Here is a 22,879-nt window from a genome sequence, read left to right on the forward strand (position 1 = left end):
TAAACTCAAAAGTTTGATCAACTATTTTGTTAAATCCATGGTCAGGACAAGAGATGTAGATGAAGTTTACTCTTTCTTTCAATTTTCTCGAAGAAAAACCGGAACGAACTACCATGTTTTTCCGAGATCAATAGACTGTGACATGTTAATTTTTATTAACAGGGATTTCAGTAGGCACAAAGCCAGCATTATTGAATATATTGGTAATGAAGCAGAAAAGAAAACAGGAGCAAAAGAATTGATAGAAGCTATACCTGAGCCTGAGCATCATATTATTAAACTATCATTATCTCTTCAAATACAGATATAATGAATTGGCTGCTCCCTATAAACTATCCGAATAATGTAATAGCAAAGGGAAAATTTTCATCTCAAATTTTTCTTCCCCTCTTCTAAGTGACAGGTAGAAGAAAAGCCCGGCTGGAAATCGGAGCCGGTCTGGGGGTCTGCGTTAGCCTTTTGCTATAAAATGCTGTGAAACTATTTGAGAAACCAATCACCCTAAGAGGATCCATATCCATCACGATGTGCCTTTTGCCATCTCCATGCAGTCTGCAAACTCTTCTGGAGTTCGGTATGTTGAGCTGTCCAATTCAGCTCAAGCCTGATCTTAGTTGGATCACTGAAAACTTCGGCATAATCTCCAGGTCGGCGGGGAAGGTAGTCGACTTTGATGTCCACCCCTGTGGCTTTCTTGCATGCCTCCACAAACTCCTTCACTGATCTACCTCTTCCAGTGCCAACATTGTAGATTCCGACTTTGCGGGGTTTTGCCTTCTGAAGAGCTTTCACATGAGCATCAACCAGGTCGGTAACATCTATGTAATCACGTATGCAAGTGCCATCATGTGTTTTGTAGTCTGTTCCCTTGACCTGCAAGAGAGCCCAAAAAACCAGATCAACAAATAAGAATTTAATAGTAGAATATAAGTCACTGAATGCCGCCAAGGTGTAGCTCGAGTTGTTCATGGAAATTTTGGACAATGTACAAAATCAAATTACCAAAAAGCTTAAAGACTTCATCTTGCCATTGTGCACTGAACTAATAAAGGCACAACCATGGACATGTGGATGACAGGTCTGATAACATTACATAATAGTTACAAGTATAAAGACAACATGCAGACAGCACATACCATATTCAATTGAAAAGTATGCTTGTAATAAATAATACACAAAGTTTATTCTATCATACATTTAATGACCTTTGTCAAATGAAAAGGCAATCATTGTTAAACATGTGAAATGACAGATAATTCTTCATTCAGTCCAGGTCTTCCAAATCTTTCATGAGCTCAATATTTTGCCTAAAGTATTAGGCAGATGAAGGGTTCAGAATGCAAAGATATTGTCAGCAGAAAAATATATATTATATAATCTAAGGTCAAAGCATCCAGTTCTGCAAAATCATCGTCCACATTATAACCATTCATCAAAATTTCCCTAGCAGTTTGTACTTAATTTTTTATTCACTCTTGAGACCACCATCAATTTGATTGAGCCCATACTAGTAAGACCATCGGTTTAGTAGCCTTCTTTGCACTTCCTCATGGGCAGGAAGAGAATAATATTGCCAAAATTATCCAACTATACATCAACGCCCTTTAAAAAAAGGCTGCTGCTGCTACTCTCCATGATTAAAAAATTAACAGCAGAACTTTCAATAAGATCTGCAGTATAATATCTGTCAAACTGTTATATAAATTGCAGTATAACTAGTTACTCAATTCTTGACCCCAAGTTTAGCTAGAAATACTAAGCAATCACTAAAGATGAACAAAGTCAAGGGGTTAAAGGAGTAGCCTACCTTTAGACCAGGAATGATACCACGAGCTGCATCAAAACAAGCACCTGAAATTCGTCCATGCTCACGCAACTCAGGTCTGGGAGCCTCACCTAATCTTCCTTCAGGATCTGACCCGATCACATTGAAGTATCTGAAAGTTATTCACCCAAAAATATATGAATTCATAACCACTGGCAATTTTTTTGTAATTCTCAAATTTTTAATCTGCGGAAGGAAAAATAAGAAGGAAAAGCATATTGTTCGACTATTTCTGGTCAGAACCCTACACATTGAATATGGGACATGGAGTTCTTTGGGGTCTTCAGATGTCACTAATCCTAAATTTGTGATTATAATGATCTGAATTAAGCAAGCTTCTAAGCTTCATTTTGCCTATGATCTAGAAATACAAAAGTATATGTCTCATACTTGCAGTTGTTAACTGGCAGAACAATCACAACTTAACAGATCCACACCCTCCAATTACAGACGAAGTATAAAATCCACAAGCCTACACAAATACTTAGTTTTGGACGAAGACGTGGAAGACTTATGTGATTTTGTTAAAGTACTAAAATTATGCATGTTGAGATAAAGAAAACAGACAAGTAAGAACACCATACCAAAGAAAAAGTAAAAAGCATTACCAAGATTCTCAAAACTTCTAAAAGGAAACTAAATACAAACCTTAGGATCATAACTGCCATGTTTGAATTCTTACAGAAATCCAGGATGATATCTTCCGCCATCTTCTTAGCCTTTCCATATGGATTGATTGGAACCTGACGTTATTCCACAAAAAAGGTCAGTTGCCTGCTATTATAACCACATGTAAATCGAAAACAAGTTGTAAAGTTCAATCCTTTATTCAATGGCCTTAAACAGAAATTTCAAAAATAATTAAGCATAAAACCAAGTTTGAAACTTGCCTGTGGAGTTTCTTCAGTGATTGGCATCTTTTCAGGCTCCCCATATGTGGCACATGTACTAGAATATATCAATGTCTTAACACCATGAGCAGCCATCGACTCTAAGACCACCAAGGTGTTAGAAGTAATGTTGTGATAGTATCTGTACATCATGGCCAAACACACCATAGAGAACATCAATTTGGATACTACTTTATATATTATAAATGAAATATTTCAAACAATACTTAAGTAATCATCATGGGATGACTTTTCTCAACCACAGATCCAGAGGTCAATCTTAATAGACTCTGATGGATTCAATTCCCCCCTAATTCACAACAGCAAAGTTCAACAGATACTGATGGCTTTTCCCCTTAACAATAGCATCTAAACATAGTGATTTTTTATGGTGGAGTTAATTCAAATAATAAAAGGAGATTTGAATGGTTATGATGTCAGTGGCACTAGCAGTGCCTGTAGTTTAGCAGATAGCAGCAGCAAAGGTAGTAGCTGAATAGCACAGTTAGTAAGAAGAAAGCACTCAGAAAGAAATCGGACAACAATTTGCAAACCCCCCATTCCAAAGTCAATTTCTTATTCATTTTGAACCATTAGGTTAAGATACAGAAAGGGCACTAGAAAATTTTGAAGTCTTTATATATGGAAGTCAGGATTTAATCAAGCATACTTGGTGAAACAAATTCATCTAGAGATCCACATAAATAAAATGAATCCAACTTAAATTTCCCTCTGCAACTTGTTGACCTAGAATAGATTTTCTCTACACTGTTCTTTTGGAAAATTTTTAGCTTCATTTATAGTGCTCTCATAACTCATGGCAAGTGCAGTTAAAAAAAATTTAATAGAGTTGAGCATAGAAAATGGCACCTCTGCCATGTAATTTATAAACAAGGGCAGCACAAAGGGTTGCCATCAGCAGCACAAATGAAGTATACACTCCTTATACTCAAATCATAGCACTAAAGCTCACGGTTAAGCTCTTCAACTAAATAAGCCCTTGTCAAACTACCTATTTTAATCAGCCAAAACGGCAAAACAAGCAATCTACTTCACAGCTCATCTAACCAATATTAACTCTGCCAACCATAAATCATAAAGGAGACTTACTTGAGAGGATCAAGTGTGCTCTCCCCAACATATGCAACAGCCGCAAAGTGCATTACAGCGTCAAATGCATTTTCTGAGAATATTTTATTTACCTAAATATAAAATCAAGGAAACAGTACACCATATCCATGCTTAAATGCCTAAAAGAGATAATTCTAAAAATAATAATAATCAATTACATGAAAAGGATACAGCTTTTGCATCCCCCAAATCAGCATAAATGAATTGAAGCCTCCCAGGTTCTGGAAATAATTCTTGTAGAACCTTGACAGCGCCTATGTTTCCACGAGAAAGATTGTCCTGCCAAATTAAGAGGTAACTTCTTCCTTAAAACTAAAGACTACTCACTATGCAAAAGCTGTGAAAGACTAGAAAAGAAGATTGTTACATATCCTAAGCTAAAAACATACCACAATAGTTACACGGTATGACTCCTTCAGAAGTCGTAAAGCAGCATGTGAACCAATATAGCCAGCACCACCAGTTACGAGAACATGAGTCACACCTTCTTCATGTTGGGAGAACTAGAAAGATACAAGTCAAGAAATGGGAAAAAATATCAGAAGTTGAAACATTATATAACTTAATAACAGCCACTACTACAGAAACAACTGGACCTATTCCAAGTTTTCATATAAAGTAGCAGCATTTATAATTTTCCTTAAGTCAAAGTAAAGATGACATTAATCACATTCAAGGGCAAAGGACACATCCATAATCAAGTGAGCTGTTTAATTAAACTAAGCCTGCAGATGGAAATTACAACATGCAAAGATGAAAATGGCATAGGGTCCCGCTACAATTGCTGATGGAACCCCAAAAATATTAATCCATACATAGAAACTTTCTCAGCAAGTGAAAACAATATCTTATAGATAGCAATAATCAACAATTATTGCTATTTGTCCTTCAATTAGCAAACTAATCCAGATATCTACATGATGAACATGTGGCACAATCTTTTGATAGAATAAACTGGATATTATAGTATCACTGAGCCCCATTTTTGTATGTAAAACAGAGAACAAATAGTCACCTCCATTATCAACTTCCTCATGAATTTTAACTCAAGTACAGCATAATGCTTATTCAAAAAGAGGGAAGTAGAAGAACTAGAGATAGGATCAAGTACCCGACTTGGAGTACTGAAAGTTGGGGATTGCTTGAGCATGATAATGCATAAGGCTGTAAGGGTTGCAGCCAAAAGGATTTTTCCTACAAAATTGCTCTTCCTTTTGGGATCTGGATAATCCATGCCTACATGCAAAACAAAAACAAGAAAAATCAGCTTAGAGAATAATTTGGTCCACTATTTATATCATTAGCAGTGCATTAAAACTTAAGCAAGTCAGATACCAAAACATAAATAATTGAAGCATAAATTAGCCAAAAAAAGAACACTCAGTAACAAGTAGTTAAAAATTTGAAAGCAAAAGGTTAAAAAGAAAATACATTTCAATAAATTTCTCAGAAGAAGATGCATTATCATCTCATGCTCATTCTACCAATTGACATGAATGAGAAAAATTTAAACTTTTTAAATGAAAATGGCATGATTAAGTCCAAAAGCAACAAAAAAAAAGAAATGGCATCAAAATCATAAAACACAACTAAGCAGAATTGGCTTCAAAATTGAAGTTGAGAGAAAATCTCACCGGCAAAAGGCATGGATCTAGTAGACCTTGGTTGAATTCTTCCTCTTGCAAAATTTAGCATTTGGAAAAAAGCTTCCTACAAATTGTGTTCAGCAAGAACCAGGATTTATATCCCAATTTCAGTGATCAAGCAAAACACCCTTCCTCTGCAATGTGCTGCAAAAACGAAATGCCAAAAAAGAAAAAGAAAAACAGACAATGATTAGCACATTTCTGAGCTATTAAGAACACAATAGAGCCATAGCAGAATTATAAACAGAAAAAGGTAAAACAAAAAACAAAAATCAATTATAAATGGGCCCTCCATCGAATTTTAGAAAAAAAAAAGACAGCACAAAAGGTTGAATTCAGAAAGTAAGAAAATTTTTCAAAAGGAGAGGAAAAAAAAAACCCAGGCATATTTTCATATCCCCAATTCAAATTCTATAAGCAAAGAAGCAAGTAAGCCAGAAATTCAAGATCCAACAAAACCAAATAAGCAAGTAAAAAGTAAGAAAATTTCAAAGAAATGAAAATAAAAATTTTAAAAAAAAACTCATTCAGAATTCTTTGTCAGAGCATGTCTGCTGAAGCACTAGAATCAAAATAAATAAATAATCCAAATAAAAACAGATAATTTGATAATCAAACAATATATTATATTTTCGTCTAATCAGACACAAACCCAGTTCTGAAAACAAAGTTAGAAATCCAAATCACAGGAAAAAAAAACCCATCAACGAAATTCGATCACTCTCAAAAAAGAAAATGGGAATTCAAGAAGAAACAAAAACCAGCCTCTAATGGCGGAGCCATAATAGCAAAGAGGAAAAAAAAACTTAATTTTACCTGAAAATAAAAACAAAAGAACATTAACAAGGGCTTTAAAGGTGACCCAAAAAAAACCAAAAGAAAAAACGAAAGTGAGAGACTGCAAAAGAGCCCAAGAGGAAGAGAGCTTCAACTTGTCATCAAACGAAACGATCTAACATGGAAATTTATAATACATGCAAATATGCAATGCAAGAAATACTGAAATAAAAAAAATAAAAGTAAACCCAAGATTAAAATTAAACAAAAAACAAAGCAAAAAGAAACCCACCCCCACGATGATAAGAAACGTGAGAGAGAGAAAGAGAGGAAACGTAGAAAGGAGAAGGAGAGGAAGGGAAAGGAGAGAGCCGGTCCCGGTCTTATGGGTACGTTTGAACTTTGAATATAAGGGAAGAGAGCAATGGAGATGTTGTAGGCGGAGTTTTCTCCGTGTCCATGTTGTCAGCCATCTAAGGGAAACAAAACTACATTATTATTATTATTATTATTATTATTATAAATTAAAATATTATTAAATTTATTTTATTTTGTTTTGATTCAGTTATATTTAATTTGAGAATTATTTTCTAAGTTTAGAAATTTATTTTGAAAAAATTATATTCAATCTGAACGAAAAAATGATTTTATTCGTAGGTGTGAGTAAACGGTCGATTCAGTTAATTTGGTTATAAAATTTTTAAAGTTGAATTAACTGAATTAAGATTTTTTATTAATCACATGAATTGAACTATATGGTATAATCGATTAATTAATTTGGTTAATTTATTTAATTAATCAAAATCTCTTAATCTTGAGCGTCTTTAATAAACTCAAGCTTTTTTTATCTAATTTTTACATTTTGTTGGTATGAATAGAAAGTGATCTTAATTTGCACAAGTGAATTCAGTTACAAAATTTCTTAAAATTGAATTAATTTAATAAAAATTTTGATTAATGGAATCAACTAAACTATAACATATTGGAATTACATAATTAATTTAACTTCAGTTTTAATCAAATAATGCCCTGCATTATTGATAGGTAAATCTTTTGAAATTTTACAATTAACAAAAAATAGATTTTGCAATTAAATTTAACATTTATTTTACCATTTATTTATATAATTAATATCAAGGTAGCAATAATTTGAAGACATGTTCACATTTAGGATCATACATTGCATTGCATTCAAATTAAATATAAAAAGAATGAAAATTAATAAAATAATAAAAAATCAAATAAGTCTCTCAAAGGGCGTGAAGGGCCAATCATTTGGTGCCATTTGTCGAAAAAAAAGAGGCAAAATAAAGTAACTTAATAAAGACATTTGCCAAGGCGCGACGAATGCGGGGACTCACTACGGACTTGCCAACATGTCAGCGTCCTAGTGATTTGGGTCCCACATGTTGTGGACCCCAGTCCCGACTCTTCTCCTTCCTCTATATTTTCTGCACAACAACGACATGAACTCCCCCGGACTGAACCAATCTATCACCTTTCTTTCTTTTTATTTTTTTCCTTTTTTTATTTTTTACATTAATACCCTTCTTTATAAAGTTTTCGTTGGGTAAATTCTGTGAGCGGTACCTGACTTTTAGGTTGATTACATTTTGGTCCCTAAGTCCTTTGAATGGGTTTATTGACTTCTTCAATTGGTCAAACTCTTATTGAATTAGATACCAATATCATCATTTTCATTAATTTGACATGTGTGTCATTCCATGTCATCTTTGTTTTATTTTATTTTTACATTATCAGTCATTGTATAATTGATTTTTTTGTTAAAATTTTTTAATATCGAGTTTTATCATTTAAAATGTTGCAATTAGTTAAATTTCACAAAATTTATATATGTAAAACTACTTCATTCAAAGTTTTTACAAGATTTCTTTCATACTTTTATTAATGATAAATATAAAACAGTAAGAAGTCAAATTGAAATTTTTTAACTCCATAAAAGTTAAAATATAACAAGGTTACTGGAATGGGATGATAAGTCAAGTCCTTGGGTTAGCTTGTTCTAGTTCGACATAAGATGACCAAAGCACTTATTTGATGCCTATCTAGCTCTTCGAGACTAAAATGTGAAGTCGAATCTAACAAATTGTTGAGCAAACCCTTCAAGCCATCAAATAATAAATAAAATGAGAGAAAAAGAAAGAAAGAAACGTAACTCGATCTCGCTTGATGAACCTTAGTTAAAGATCTAGCCTTATCTTGTCCATTCAACTCGGACCCGTATTACTCATTGGCAAAGATGGGAAGCAAAGTGAAAGTTAAAAGAGTAAATTGTTTGTTTAAGAAAATAGATCATATGTAATATTAATGCTTAGATAAAAAAAATTAAAGAGAATCAAGTTGATAATGAGGTTTAAAACTTAAAAATTAACAACTTTATTGTATGAATTTACAAATTTTGTAGAAGAGGGGCCAAAACAGGATTTTACCCTTTGTTGTGTATAACAAAAGGGTGCAATTCATTAGCTTTGCAATACCTCAAAGTCAATATTACCTTATTTTTAAGACATTCCATTGACAGAACTATGATTAGAAAAGATTACTTATTGATTTCCATTATTAAAGAAAATAAGTAAAAATATTTATAATTCTACTAATGAATCGACTAATAAATTTATTGAGAATAGAAATATTTCAAAATTTATGAATGAATTAACTTATAAACTATTAAAAAATTATATTTTTCGTATATATATAATTATTAAAATTTATTGTAATTATTTTGTTTTCATTGTATATTATCTTCCTATATTTAATAATAAAAGAAAAAAATAGTGGCAAGAAGATGGAAAATAGAAAAAAAATGAAAAGGGAGAGAAGAATGGTACTAAATTACTAATGAAAATGTGGTAACATTGGACTAGCTCTGGGAGACAACACGACGCGGACATAAAAGTGTCTTCGAACTGGGAATGGTCCGAATGGGACCCACTACCAACTGTACCCCCATAGGCGGCTGCCACGTAACAACATTTTTGAAATCGCAACCAACTAAATTCACCTACTTTTTTTAGAAATTATAAGCCGCTCGGCCGCTTACCGAAATGTTGCTGTCGGCAGGGAGCCTTAAGGCTGTCTTTGTCCCATTTTTTTAATATTAAGAAAGTAATTTATAAAAAAACATGTAACATACATTTCTTATCTATTAGTTTGAAAAAGTAACTTTTTATCTTTATGAGATTCGGTTAAAAATATATTTATCTTTTCGTAAATTATCAAATTAACTTTTTAAAAAAGATAATTATTTTTTTTTTTACTGTTCTATTATCTTGGTTATCTTGTCTATGATGTAACTGTTGGCATTGACTATATCTTATATTTAGCATAAGGGGTGGTTAAAAGGAAATCATACAAGATTTTTGTATTCCTAATAAAGCAGTCGTCACCACTTTGTCTTCTTCACTAATACTTGTTGTTATATATTTGGTGTTATGATTGATGCGAATAACTTTTTAAAATGTTCAATCAGTTCCTTATAGGGTACTACTTTCTATTGTCTAATTTTGGTATAAATATGAATTTGTAGCAATTTTTTGATAAATAATAAAATGAATCGATTTGATTGAGAAAAAAAAATTTCTCCATTTGATTTGTTTTTGCTTTTTTTTATTTTTATTTTTTAGGTCTAGACCCTTTTGCTTTTCATTACAAAAATTATGAGATTTAATTGGTTATAAATACTTTTGTTTTATGCACATTCTTATCTAAAGTAACTTAATTTTTAATTTACTTTTCACTGTTTTTTTTTTTTTGTTTACCAAATTTGAAAAAGGAAACAGAAGTGGGACACTCAACCATAAGTTTTAGATTGAGGGGAAAAGAAAAAGGGAAAATGAAGTAGCTTTCAAGTTGTTAGCAAAGGGGACCAATACATTGCTTTGCATTGTCATGTAACCAAATTAATGCTTCTTAATATATCACACTACATATTTAGGTAATGCCAACCCAATTCTTGTACCTCACTTGAATATTACTCTTTGTGTTTCAAATTAAATGTTCTTTTTTTTTTAATATATATATTTAGTTCATTTCATTTACATTTTTTTGAATATTTATATATTTAAAAAATATTATATACACTAAAATCAAAAACACCTTTCATAATTCCAGTCTCATGTTAAACATAAATATGCAAGAAAAAGTAGAGAAAATATTATATTACAAATAAATCATATAACAATTATTGTGAAAAAATAAAAAGAGCTACATCCGTAAATCGATCCAAATAGAAACTAAAAAATAAAATTGAAAAGAAAAAAAAAAGCTTGTGTTTTTTAAAAGTTACATATTTTATATAGATCCCTTTAAATTTATTTGATCTTTTCTAAATGGAAAGAAATTTGACTTTCTCTTGATCATGTCACAACTAGTTAAGCATAGTCCGGTAAGAGTTGCCAAAAACAATTTACTTTAACAAATCTAAAAAGGTTCTCTTAACACTAAACGGGGTACGTTTATATTTAGTCCTCTATCAGTATATAGATTTCATATATTTTTAGCAAATTAAATATTATCACCTTACTAATAAATAAATTTAAAATTTAAAAATCTTAAAAAATAAACGCTCATAATTTTAAAAAATATTTATTTTAAAAAAATTATACACATTTAATTCACCGATACTATATACATGACAATGTATTGAAGATAAATTTTTAAAAAATTAAAAATTTTGTCGTTTTATGCACCTAATTAAATAAAAATAATAAAGTGCCTAAGTCCCCACTTAACTCTCAAGTCACCTTTAAAAATTAAAGAATTCCGGCCAATTGATGGTTTTGTACACATATCCAAACGACCTTAGAGCCAAGGCAATTAATTAATTAATTAACTAATTATACACATTAATTATTATTGTAGGCATTTTAAATGGATATTGCTAGTCAAATCAATTAACTCTTTTTGGAATAAAAAGGGAACCAAAGAAAAATTTTTTAAAATAAAAACCCAATAAGAGTTTCATTACAAATATAAGTGTAATCCAAGTCTCCTCCCCATTTTCCAACCTATAATAACTAATAATGTTAAACCTAGCTACTCCCCTTTGCTTAATTGAGAAGGTAATTGGCTTTCCATCAAACAAGAAACAAACCAACCCCAACTTAATTTAATTTTTTTGTCCATCAATTACTTAGCATTTAATTTAATTTAAAACCGATTAATCTCGACATATTTATTTTATGTAAAATTAAAATTATGCATTTTGTTTGGGTTTATATCCAAATACGGGTTTTTTGTTTATAATTTTTTTCTTTATTATTCTTATTATTTTAATCAAAGGGATTGTGAAGTTGAGATTCGATTAGAACTTAAATCTAGATCTTGTACTTGGAGTTGGCATTAAGTCAATGTCATCTAATTGTAGTTATACGTAGACATTTTGTTTTATATAATTTATAAAGTACAGTTCATTAATTTATTTTTTGAGGTGAGTGAGCTTTTCTTTGGTTTTATTCTATAAAATAATCTCTACTAGTCTTTGATATTAAATAAAAACAGGAACTACTTATATTCACACAATAAAATTATTATTACATGTGAAATTCATGAGGAATAAACAATATTGTATAGCGAGATAAGATTTAGATAGAAATTTTAAGTTGGCGTCGTATTGGTATTTTTTGTAAAATTAAAAAATAGAAGTAATATTTTTATGTTAAATTTATTTGAATAATTAATTACATAATTTATTGAGGATTGAAATTCAAATAAATCTTAAACTAATTCATCATTATATCATACAACCATGACTTTGAAAGTTGAAATATAAAGTAAAATATGAAATTAGCACTTAAATATTTTGTTTAATGATAAGTGTATTGTTTTTTTTCCTATCAAAATTTGGTTTCAAACTCGACCCCTCAATATTAAAAAAATTAAAATTAAATATAATTATGATTTCCATACATTATATCATGAAGACAAGTATATAACGTATAAAATAAGTAAACATTTTAAATATATTATTGAATCTTATTTTATCTTATTTAATCAAAATATTAGTTTTATGCTACTCATTTTCGACTTTCATTTCTTTTGTTTTTTTGGAATTAAAAACATATTGCGATATAAAAAATAAAATAATTAATTTTCTTTAGAAATACAAATAGAATTAAAATCAATTTCGAAGTTTACGTTATAATGAATTATCATTCATTATTATTATTTTATTTATTATCATAAAATTAATATTTGATTGTTATGTTTTTTATTTAAAAATTTGTATATAATTTTACCAATTATAAATAATTTAGAACAAATAAAAGAAATATTGAGAAGAAGAAAAAAAAATGGGGGCTTATTGAGCATGTTGAGAGAATGTCAAACAAAAATCCTACATGGAGGTGGTCTCATATCATTGTCAAATTAATGAGGCCTCACCTCCCCTCTCTGTTTGATTCCTCAGATACCTTATCCTTAAGAGCTGTCTCCTATTGTGGACCACCTTTTTATTTGTTGTGATGTATAGTATATTACTAATTATGTAACAAATTTGAGTAGAAATAAGTAAAGTTTGGTGAAAGATACTAAGAATATATTCGATGTGTTGTTAGTGCATAAATTTCATACATTATCAATGAATTATATATTGCAATCTCGTTAATAAATAAAATTACAAATTCAAACTCTTAAAAATAAATAATTTTTGAACATTTATGAAATGACATTTTACCATTAAATGATAACGAATAGATACTACATACACTGATAGTGCAGTAAATATACACAGCCACCATAAACGTTTAATTTAATGTTACATTAATTGCAACTAAGCATGATCCTCATTGGAAATATTAATTATTTTTTGATACAAATAATTAGGGTGTGTGGTGTGGCTAGTTGTCTTAATCTTGATTAGGGGGCTATACATGGAATAGGTAATATGCTATATTCATCTTTGATTTTTCCTCTTTTTGTTGGAAGTGTCTCATTGCTTTACCTAACTTGGTATTGACTTGTATTCTATAGCCAAGAGGGAAGGCCCCATGTTAGCCTTAGGAATCAATCAATGAAACTTCACATGGGTTTGACTATTCCAAGTTCTACTCATAACCAAAGGAGGATTAAGATTTAACAAAAACAATTTAGTTTACTTAGAAATTGCCTCTGAAAAGAATTTCCACTTGCTCAGAACAAGTACAGAAGGAATAGAAGGGGGTTGTCAATATAGTTTATTTCCACTTGGGAATGAGAGATAATGATGATCAAATATTCTTCCATACCTCCAATGGTCAATGAGGCATATTTTTCAATTGAAAATTCTGCTTCATGGGTTGTTTCTTCTTTCATATTTTGTCTTCATTGTCGAAATGGTAAGAAAGAAAGTTGTTAAATTTAGAGTATTTTAAACATATAAATATAATAAGGGTTATTTTATTTATTGTTAATTAATTTTAATTTAAATGTATGTATTAAAAAATATAACATGGTATAAGAGCAGTTACTACCCATGTTTGTTAGTCTTGTCGTAATTTATGCTACATGATAAGTTCATGTTCTTCACATGTAAAAAGAATATAAAAATGATGATTGAATTAGATATATCTTAAACATATAAATATAGTAAAACTTACTCCATCTGTATTAAAATCGTCGATAAACATTGGTATTGTTGCATAATTTAGTTATAATTAATTCTTTCATGCTCTCTATTTTCTTTGATTATGAAATTACTATAATAGAAATGGGTTGTAGAAACTCAAATCGAGGTCCAAAACCAGCCAGTTTTTGTTTAGAGTATTGAAAATTAGTAAGAAAAAGAAGGTAAGGAAAAAGGAAATTGTGGGTTTTTACAAGGTTAGGTTGGTGATGAAGCAGAAACATTTAAAGTTGGATTGGGACTGAATTTGAGTCCAAATGGGGTGCTGGACTTTCCCCAAACTTTGAATTCATTTCTCTCATGTCACCATGTCTTCACCCTTATGAAAAGTTTGGCAGATTATGAAGCCAAGGCCATTGTTTACCTCTTCTTTCTGTTCTCGCCTTCCAATCTTATCCTAAAGTTGGAGAAAATTTTAAGTATTAATTGTTGTCATATCATTTAGAAAAATATTTATTTTGAAAGACTAACTCATGCCTAATTAGTCATGATTATATTATGGTGGAGTCGAACAATTCAAAGGGTTGATTTTTGAATTCTTTATTCCTTCAACTTATTCATAAGAAAATATAATTTTTGACTAATGGAGAAGAAATATGAATGATAATGGATTTCTTTTAAACGGGTATTGTAAGTATATAACTGTATTATATAAAATATGAGTATTTTATATTCGGATTTGAGATGAATTTGAAAGCAAATTTAAGAAGGACGGAGAAAGGAATAGGACTTGAAAGAAAAAACAAAAACTTTAAATTTGACTTGTTTGAAGGGCCATGGTTGCTTAGCCGCCTCGAACTTTGTTGGCTTCTCCGTTGCGGCCTTGGGCCAGAGATTATTCCCCCACACCCGACCAATAAGTCATGTAATTGTCACCATGTCATGTTCGTAATCCTAGAGGAATTGGCTTCTTTTGTTTTCATTGATCACCTATTTTAATAATAATAATAATTTGATATAAATAATACAAATAATTTGGTGCAAGATATTAACTATTCAATTAATCGTGAAATTTTGATCTAACTGGTTACTAGATTTTGGTCTAATTGGTTACTAGACCTTGACCTACACATCAAGCTTGCGAGCTTGATTTGGTCCGACCATCATTCAGGTGATTTTTAAGTCGTGCGATATTAAATTTATTGGTTGACATCAAATGTGACAAAAATTTATTAGGTTAAACTCAAATATACATTTTATTATGGTTTTGTGAATTGGATTGGTCGATTCGGTTTGGTTTTCGAATTGATCCAAATTTATTAATGTTACCGGCTCAATGCATTTGAGCCCAATTTATTTTATTTTGATGGGCTCCGGCCTAGAGGATGGTAGGTGCATTGGGCTCGAAAGCAGATGGGCCACATCTTGTGTAATTTTTATTATAATCTAAAATATATTGAAAATTAAAAATTCAATTAATTAGCTTTTAGGGTTTTTCCAATCTCATAATCAAAATCAATCCATTGATTAAGTAAGTTGAATCAATAAACCAAGAACACAACTCTTACTTGAACAAATTTAACCCTTTGATCAAATTCAGTAAAGTAATGTGCTTTTTTATATCAATTTCTAACAACATTAACAATTAACAATAGCAAATTAACAGTAAAGTGATGCAGAAAAACAAAAACATTAGAGAAGAGCTGATGAACAAGGCCAAAAACACCAGAGAGTATGAACTAGATACTAAACATAGAACATAGAAAACTATACAGATACATATACATATATATATATATATCCAGGGCAACATTAATCTTGGGAGGATTACATATCAATGTGATTAATTAATTCAGAGAGATCAATGAGCAGGTTATTGACATCTCGAAGAGCAGCATTAATCTTGGTAAGTTCCTCCTTGCCGGCTTGGTTCATAAGTTTAGACATCTCAATCAATGTGTGACTGAGATCTCCAAGTCTAACATTAATCTTCACAATATCTTCATTAGGGGGGCCTTGCTTCATTAGCCTAGAGGTTCCAATCTGGGTAATTAATTTAGAGATATGATTCATTGTATGAATCATATCTCGATGAGAAAGAACAGCACTGACCTCCGCAAGGTGAGTAAGGGTACCGTTAATCTCCGAGAGATGGTGATGATGGAAGACTTTCTCCAATAGCTCTTCGGACTTGTTGAAATGGTCTAAGTTATTTCCAACAACAGACTTTTCCATGTAAGAGATGGGATCAAAGTAGGACAAGGGTGGCACAGAACCGGGAGGTGAGTCTTCGGGAGAAGGTGGGAGAGGTTTGGGATTGAGGGGTGAGTCGGAAGAAGAACGGCGGACAAGCCGGAACAGAGGAGGAACATACCTTGGCAACGACGACGTAGAAATCGCCGACACATTGAAAAAACCCATTACTCTACGAGCCATCAACAAAACCTGGAATCAGAAACGAAAAGAAGAAAACCCACGAACTTGCCTGTTGAGAGGGTTTTGGGTTTTAGGGTTCAATGGTGGTTTAGGAGAGAAGGGTTTTAGGTTTTAGGGTTTGAACCCATTCATTCATATATTCACTCCTCTTAAGGCAAATTCTTGATTTGGGTTTTAGGGTTCTTCTGTCTCAATTCCTTAACTTAAGATGTCTTAAATCTTTTCAAATCTTATTCATAACCTAATCCAAATTTAGTAGTAATATCCATTCATAATTTTAAAATTATTTATTTGGTCAATACTTGCTATTAGAAAAAGTTAAATAAATTCATCAATTTTACAAAAATAAACTCAACATTCATAACTTGCTATTAAAATCAAACCAAAAAAATGAAAAAAAAATCAATAATATATTTGTTTCCTACATACAATTACGAAATGTGATAGGATTGGCAAGTTTACACTAATTCAAATCCCAAGCACACCTAAATATTTTTACAGTAAATTTGCATGCAAAATTGATTAAATTCTCTTGGAAATATGTTAATAGGAACTTAGATAAATAATATAAAAAAAAAAGTAAATTTCCTTCGTTAAACCGTTTTATTTGGATATCCAACGAAAATCGAATAATATATCTACAATTTCGAATAACGGGTATTTTAATCCTCGAGCTCGAACATTATAATTATCTAAAATCATATTAATATAATTTAGTCGGATCGGATACCCGAGTTGATTACCATTTTTATTTCATCCAAAGCTCCAAACCCTAATGTGGGTCACACCTCAAAAAAAAAGGGACCGTTGTGTTCCACGCCTTGTGCAGATGCTAATGTGACACAATTCAAATTTCAAAAGTTCAAAATGGAGAATAAAGAAAGCTGCCACTTTTCTCTCACATTGCTCTCTTGAAAACGGAGCTCTGGCTTTGATGACACAATCTACCAGTCTATTTCTAGTTCAAGAAGAATCCCAGGCCAGCTCCACCTCACACTTCAAATTTCAAATCCTCACTTCTCCTTTTTGGTTAGATTCATAGCTAATACTTACAAAGTTTTAGAACTTGAAAAAGGGTTCCATTTTGTTTTTTTTTTGGGTTCTTTTTCTCTGAGAAAAAGCCAAATGCTTTTGGCTTGAAGATTGTTGAAACTTCCTTTCCTTGTTTTCTACACGATGAGAGAAGAAAACCCATCAGAGAACAGAGCCAAAGCTTCAAAATTTGCTGATCAAAATCAAGCACCAAGGTCTCATAACACGAAAACTACTACCCATCAATCGAAACCCAAGTCTTCATGGGGTTCACACATTGTGAAGGGCTTCACAGCTGATAAGAAAACAAAGGTTCAAACCATCACGGTCCCAACCAAGAAAGAGACTATATCAAATTCTGATGCGGGAAACCAAAAGAACCCATCTTTGGCTTCTCATTCTAGAGTTAAAAGGTCACTCATTAGTGATTTAGCTTGCTCGGTTAATGCAAACCAAGTTCACCCTCAAGTGTACCAAACTCACCGGAGACAGTCCTCGGGTTCTCGTGATTTGTTCATTGAATTAGACCATGTTAGGAGCCTTCTTCAGGAATCGAAAGAAAGGGAGCTTAAGCTGCAAGCTGAGCTTGCAGAATGGAAAACAAATGCTAAAGTTTTGGATCTTGAAAGGCAGCTGCAAAGAAGGAACAGTGAGGTAGATGATCTTTCACACAGAGTTGGGCTGTTGGAGTCCGAGAAGACCAGCTTATGTGAGCAAGTGGCAACTTTGAGTTCCATTTTGGAAAGGAATGAGGACAATTTGGAAATTTCGAAGGAACCACAATCAATTAGGAATCTTGAAATGGAAGTTGTGGAGTTGAGGAGGTTGAACAAGGAGTTGCAGCTGCAAAAGAGGAACCTTGCTTGCAAGCTTTCATCTTTGGAGTCCGAGTTGGCTTCTCTTGCCAAAGCTAATGAGGTAGTTTCGTTAACTTTTAATTCCTCTGTTTGTTTGTTGAGGAATTGTTGCAACATAAAATTAAGAAAATATAAGATCAAAAAGATATCTTTATTGTCCTCTATAATTCAAGGCAATTAAGCATAGGATCAGTCAGTTTTTAGTCTACTGCAATATGCTCACTTGGTTCTCCTAATATTAATCTGTTTAGATAATTTTCATAATCCTTTCTCGTGTTTTGTGGTCGTCTTTATTTAATCCTTATATTACTTTATTGTAGTCTGTCTTGATTACTGCTATAATTTTGGAAGTATTTTGGTTTGTCTTGAGTGCTTTTGATTGTTTTGCTTTCTTCTGGAGTATTTAGGCTTTTGACCCCATTGTCTTGGTTTTGCTATGTTCTTGCTGTTCTCCATCTTGGTTTTATCAGAGTGATGTTGTTGCGAAAATTAAAGCTGAGGCGTCAATGTTAAGACACACCAATGAGAACCTGAGTAAACAAGTAGAAGGTCTACAAATGAGCCGCTTGAATGAGGTTGAGGAGCTTGCATACTTGAGGTGGGTTAATTCATGCTTACGGGATGAATTACGAAATTCATGCTCAACAATGAATTTTGATAAAACGTTAAGTCCAGCTCAAAGCAAGGGTGAATATGTTGACACACCAAACTCTTTAAGCTGTAAGAGCCCAGAATACAGTAGTGTAATGAGATTAAGTTTAATTAAAAAGCTAAAAAAATGGCCTATTAGTAGCCAGGATTTTTCAAGTACAGAATGTGCAGCTAATCTTGTGGATAAGGATTGGGTTCATTTAGAGGAGGGGAGAAGTCCTGGAAGAAGACATTCTATAAGTGGATCGAAATGTTATGTAGAAGAGTTAATACCAAATAAGAGAAGGCAATCTGATGGTTTTATGTGTACAAAAGAAGTGGAAAGGGAAGCAGAGCCACTAAGTTCTCAAAAGTATGGTTCAGTTCAAAGAATGCGGTTCTTTGGAAATTGCCAAGAGACAAATAAGCCTGCAGCTTCCTTAGATGTTGAGAAAAGGGCTTTGCGGATTCCAAATCCTCCTCCCAGACCTTCCTGCTCAATTTCAAATGGACCTAAAGAGGAAAGTTCTACACAAATTCCACCTCCTCCACCACCACCACCTCCTCCCCCTCCAAAGTTTTCAGTGAGAAGTGGTGCAGGACTCGTTCAGCGAGCCCCACAAGTAGTTGAGTTTTATCATTCACTCATGAAGAGGGATTCTCGAAAGGATTCTACAAATGGAGGAATATGTGATGTGCCAGATGTTGCAAATGTCCGTAGCAGCATGATCGGTGAAATTGAGAACAGATCATCACATTTGCTTGCTGTAAGTGCTTGCCTACTAACTATCAGTTAAATCTTTTTATAAATGAGCTTGAATTTTCTTTACATAAATGATTTCAGCTCCAAGTTGCATTTTCTATTTATTTTCTGCTACATGGACAATATAGAGACCAAATGAAAACATAATATTCATATAACATGTGCATTTGAGTTTATGTTTTAGGAACTCATTTTGTTTAAAACTCTTTTATTGACATAAAATTGTATTTAAATTGTTTACTGTATCAAACTTGGTTGTTCAGCTACTCCAGGTTCTAACCACGACTTATAATCATTCCTTATGTAGATAAAGGCAGATGTCGAAACTCAAGGAGAATTTGTGAATTCGTTGATAAGAGAAGTCAATAATGCTGTTTATCAGAACATTGAAGATGTAGTGGCATTTGTGAAGTGGCTTGATGATGAACTTTGCTATCTGGTATGTTGCTAATTGTTAAGGAGAAAAGAACTTAGTAATATTACAATTTGCTTGCATTTCCTAATCATTGTATCTGTTATGCTTAAAGAGATCTACTGCATGAGAAATATCACTGAAATGATGGAAAGATATCTGTGTCTTGAAATGAGTTGGCATGCGTGCTGTATGGCTTTTTCTAAAAGAAAAAAAAAAATCTTTTGAAGGTTGATGAAAGGGCGGTCTTAAAGCACTTTGCCTGGCCAGAGAAAAAAGCTGACACATTGCGAGAAGCAGCATTTGGGTATCGAGATCTCAAGAAATTGGAGTCTGAGGTCTTATACTACAAGGATGATTCCAGAATGCCTTGTGATATTGCCTTAAAGAAAATGGTTGCTTTGTCTGAGAAGTAAGAATCTAAAAAACTGTCCTTTGAGCATTTTGGTTCTTTTTCTTTTGGAAGATTCCAATTTCTACTAGTTGAAAACCTCTGAAAATTTTCATTAAATTGCCAGGATGGAGCGCACTGTCTATAACCTCCTCCGTACAAGAGAGTCATCGATGCGTAACTGCAAGCAATTCCAAATTCCCACAGACTGGATGCTTGACAATGGGATTATAAGCAAGGTACTTGAAGTTGTCATTTCCAATAACTAAGATGTTCCAACTTTTGCTAAGAACAATTTCCTACAAGACTTCCATATCTACACTCACATGGAATAAAAAAATTTCATATGAACTGGTTTTTGGCTTTGATTTTGTTGTCCGCCTGTGGTATTATATTTAGTGTAGAGAAGCAGAAAAGCAAAGCGCACATGTGCACTCCTATCCTATGCATGTATGTATGTATTTCTTGAAACATAACCTAACCAGATATCCCATCATATGCTTTTATAATGTTGAATATTTTTTTCGGCGTACTTATGTTTGATGAAAGAGAGTTCAAGGGGGAAAATTTGGAACTAACAACAACTTGTAAAGCAGAATCCGATGTCATGCCTCAATAGGACTCTTTGTAAATATTACTTGAGGCAATGCTATTGGAAACAAGTCACATATTTGGTATTTATCTATAATTTGATGTAACCTTGTCTTGTGTTATTTCTGAAAAATTCTATTGTTCCATCTTATTACTTTAAAATTATCTATTGTAAGAACTGTAAATGTTCTATTTCTACGTTCATTAGCCCCACTTGCTCTGGTACAGGGTAGTTTAAGTGACTTCCTCTGTTAGACGGCTCAATGAATTTTCATTTCAGATTAAGCTTGGATCAGTAAAATTGGCAAAGAAGTACATGAAAAGGGTAGCCATGGAACTTCAGTTGAAGGCAACTCTGGAAAAGGATCCTTCAATGGACTATATGCTCCTTCAAGGAGTGAGATTTGCTTTCAGAATACATCAGGTTTGTTAAATAAATAAAAGTTTAATTTCTTATTTACTTTGGTTTGGTTTGCTCAAACATAGGAGATGGAGGGCAAATAAATTAAAACAAAACTCATACACACAACACAAACCACAGACAAAGCTAGATATATCACTTTGAGCTTGCTGTATTTCTCCTTTAGTGAAAAATGTTCTGTACTACCACTAAAAATGAGTTGTTTAGCTTGTATTATGCAAGGAAAAGACAAAGGCAACATGTGCCATATGGTAGAGAAGCAAATAACATTTAGGAATTAAAGCTTTCGTGGACAACAATATGCATTATCTTAATTACATATCGAATAATTATATAAGCATTGTTATTACATATTAGACGTTTGCTTGTGCATGGCTTGATAACTGATTAATCTCTCCCTGGTTATGATCAGTTTAGCTATTATTGGTACGTAAATGGATCAGTTTTCGACACCCAGAGTGATTTCTTTTGTGGTTTATGCAGTTTGCAGGAGGATTTGATTCTGAAACAATGCATGCATTTGAGGAACTCCGAAACCTGGCCAACCTCCTTAACAAGAAGTAAAAGGGAGATACACCATTTTTTTTGTTCTTTCTTTGGGGCAGGGCATGGAGGTTGTTGTTGGAACTATCTTTTTGCTTACCATCTCAGTAAGCTTCAGCAGAAAGCAAATACGCGACATACTAGGCCATTGGTTGGCTACAGAGAGTTTTGTGTGTGGAAATGGAAGAGTTTTGTTTTGAGTTTATGCTCATTTTGAAGAGACTACGTGTAAAAATGCACTATGCTTGGTCAAGTGAACATGTGCATTTGAAGCTTCTTCCAAGTTTGCATTAATAACTGCAGCTTCCCGGTTTCATTTAATATGTAAAATAACTGGTTAAATTGGTCTATGAAAGTAAGATATATGGCCCATGAGGATTTAACATATTGGTATAACTTTGGGTTTTGATTGCCAAATGAACCCCAACAGCACCAGCCTCTGCTTCTTGGGTTGGACTCATTGGACCCTTCACCCATTTTCCTGGCATTTTGAAGATGTAAGGGAAGAACTTTTATCCATTTTTTTCCCTATTAAAGTCAACTTTAACATCAATAGTGGAGCTTAGTGCATTTCTTTATCACGTGAATTTTTCGCTTCAATGATCTTCAGCTTGCTTTGATGACAATTGTCATCATCATTATCCCAACACACCAAAGAAAGAAAAGTATATGACATGGAGATTCTAATCTGATTGTGAAGCAAATCAATGGTGATTTTTTTTTGAAAGGAACCAATGCTTAAATGCAGATACACTTGCTACCTATGTAATGGTTGGGCTTAAAGTGCCTGTAAGTGGTCCACTGTCAAATCCTAAGGGTTAGCTCTAGACAGGGAGTGGAAACTACCACGTTGGAGTATGGTAGGGGTGAGGGAATTTTCGGTGGAGGAATGAAAAGAACACCAATGACAAAAGCACTCTGAAGGGCCGCCATTGCCATTTAGAGACCAAAGCTAGGGGGAGTCAATGGAAGA

General features: G+C 32.5%; 2 protein-coding genes across 3 annotated transcripts; one reads left to right on the forward strand and one right to left on the reverse strand.

Annotated features, from left to right (window-relative positions):
* Positions 1 to 238: 238 nt before the first annotated feature.
* On the reverse strand, positions 239 to 6,738 carry LOC18595107 (UDP-arabinose 4-epimerase 1). Of its 2 annotated transcripts, none has more exons than XM_007022919.3 (10): positions 6,562 to 6,738; positions 5,481 to 5,636; positions 4,958 to 5,082; positions 4,236 to 4,349; positions 4,018 to 4,125; positions 3,826 to 3,917; positions 2,716 to 2,857; positions 2,474 to 2,568; positions 1,808 to 1,937; positions 239 to 873 (listed from the first exon to the last, which is right to left on the reverse strand). In XM_007022919.3, the coding sequence occupies exons 2-10, from the start codon at positions 5,539 to 5,541 to the stop codon at positions 502 to 504; spliced, it is 1,239 nt and encodes a 412-aa protein (XP_007022981.1). In that variant the 5' UTR covers positions 5,542 to 5,636; positions 6,562 to 6,738; the 3' UTR covers positions 239 to 501. The 2 variants fall into 2 exon arrangements, with proteins under 2 accessions (XP_007022981.1, XP_007022982.1); XM_007022920.3 differs by lacking the exon at positions 6,562 to 6,738 and adding an exon at positions 6,309 to 6,456.
* Positions 6,739 to 17,209: 10,471 nt separating this feature from the next.
* Positions 17,210 to 22,180, forward strand: LOC18595109 (protein CHUP1, chloroplastic-like). Its single transcript, XM_007022922.3, has 7 exons — positions 17,210 to 18,216; positions 18,626 to 19,552; positions 19,856 to 19,987; positions 20,191 to 20,372; positions 20,479 to 20,590; positions 21,223 to 21,366; positions 21,847 to 22,180. The coding sequence occupies exons 1-7, from the start codon at positions 17,443 to 17,445 to the stop codon at positions 21,925 to 21,927; spliced, it is 2,352 nt and encodes a 783-aa protein (XP_007022984.1). The 5' UTR covers positions 17,210 to 17,442; the 3' UTR covers positions 21,928 to 22,180.
* Positions 22,181 to 22,879: the final 699 nt, after the last annotated feature.

The sequence above is a fragment of the Theobroma cacao genome, chromosome 6, assembly GCF_053813885.1.
Source record: "Theobroma cacao isolate CCN51 chromosome 6, ASM5381388v1, whole genome shotgun sequence".
Lineage (NCBI taxonomy): Eukaryota > Viridiplantae > Streptophyta > Magnoliopsida > Malvales > Malvaceae > Theobroma > Theobroma cacao.

Bases quoted from the DNA above. Each gene is read 5' to 3' on its own strand.
- LOC18595107 (XM_007022919.3), bottom strand. From the start codon at position 5,541: ATGCTAAATTTTGCAAGAGGAAGAATTCAACCAAGGTCTACTAGATCC. The intron at 2,569-2,715 runs GCAAGTTTCAAA...GAATAACGTCAG, and splicing joins TCACTGAAGAAACTCCACAG to GTTCCAATCAATCCATATGG. The intron at 1,938-2,473 runs GTTTGTATTTAG...AATAACTTTCAG, and splicing joins ATGGCAGTTATGATCCTAAG to ATACTTCAATGTGATCGGGT.
- LOC18595109 (XM_007022922.3), top strand. From the start codon at position 17,443: ATGAGAGAAGAAAACCCATCAGAGAACAGAGCCAAAGCTTCAAAATTT. The intron at 18,217-18,625 runs GTAGTTTCGTTA...TGGTTTTATCAG, and splicing joins CTCTTGCCAAAGCTAATGAG to AGTGATGTTGTTGCGAAAAT. The intron at 20,373-20,478 runs GTAAGAATCTAA...TTAAATTGCCAG, and splicing joins ATGGTTGCTTTGTCTGAGAA to GATGGAGCGCACTGTCTATA.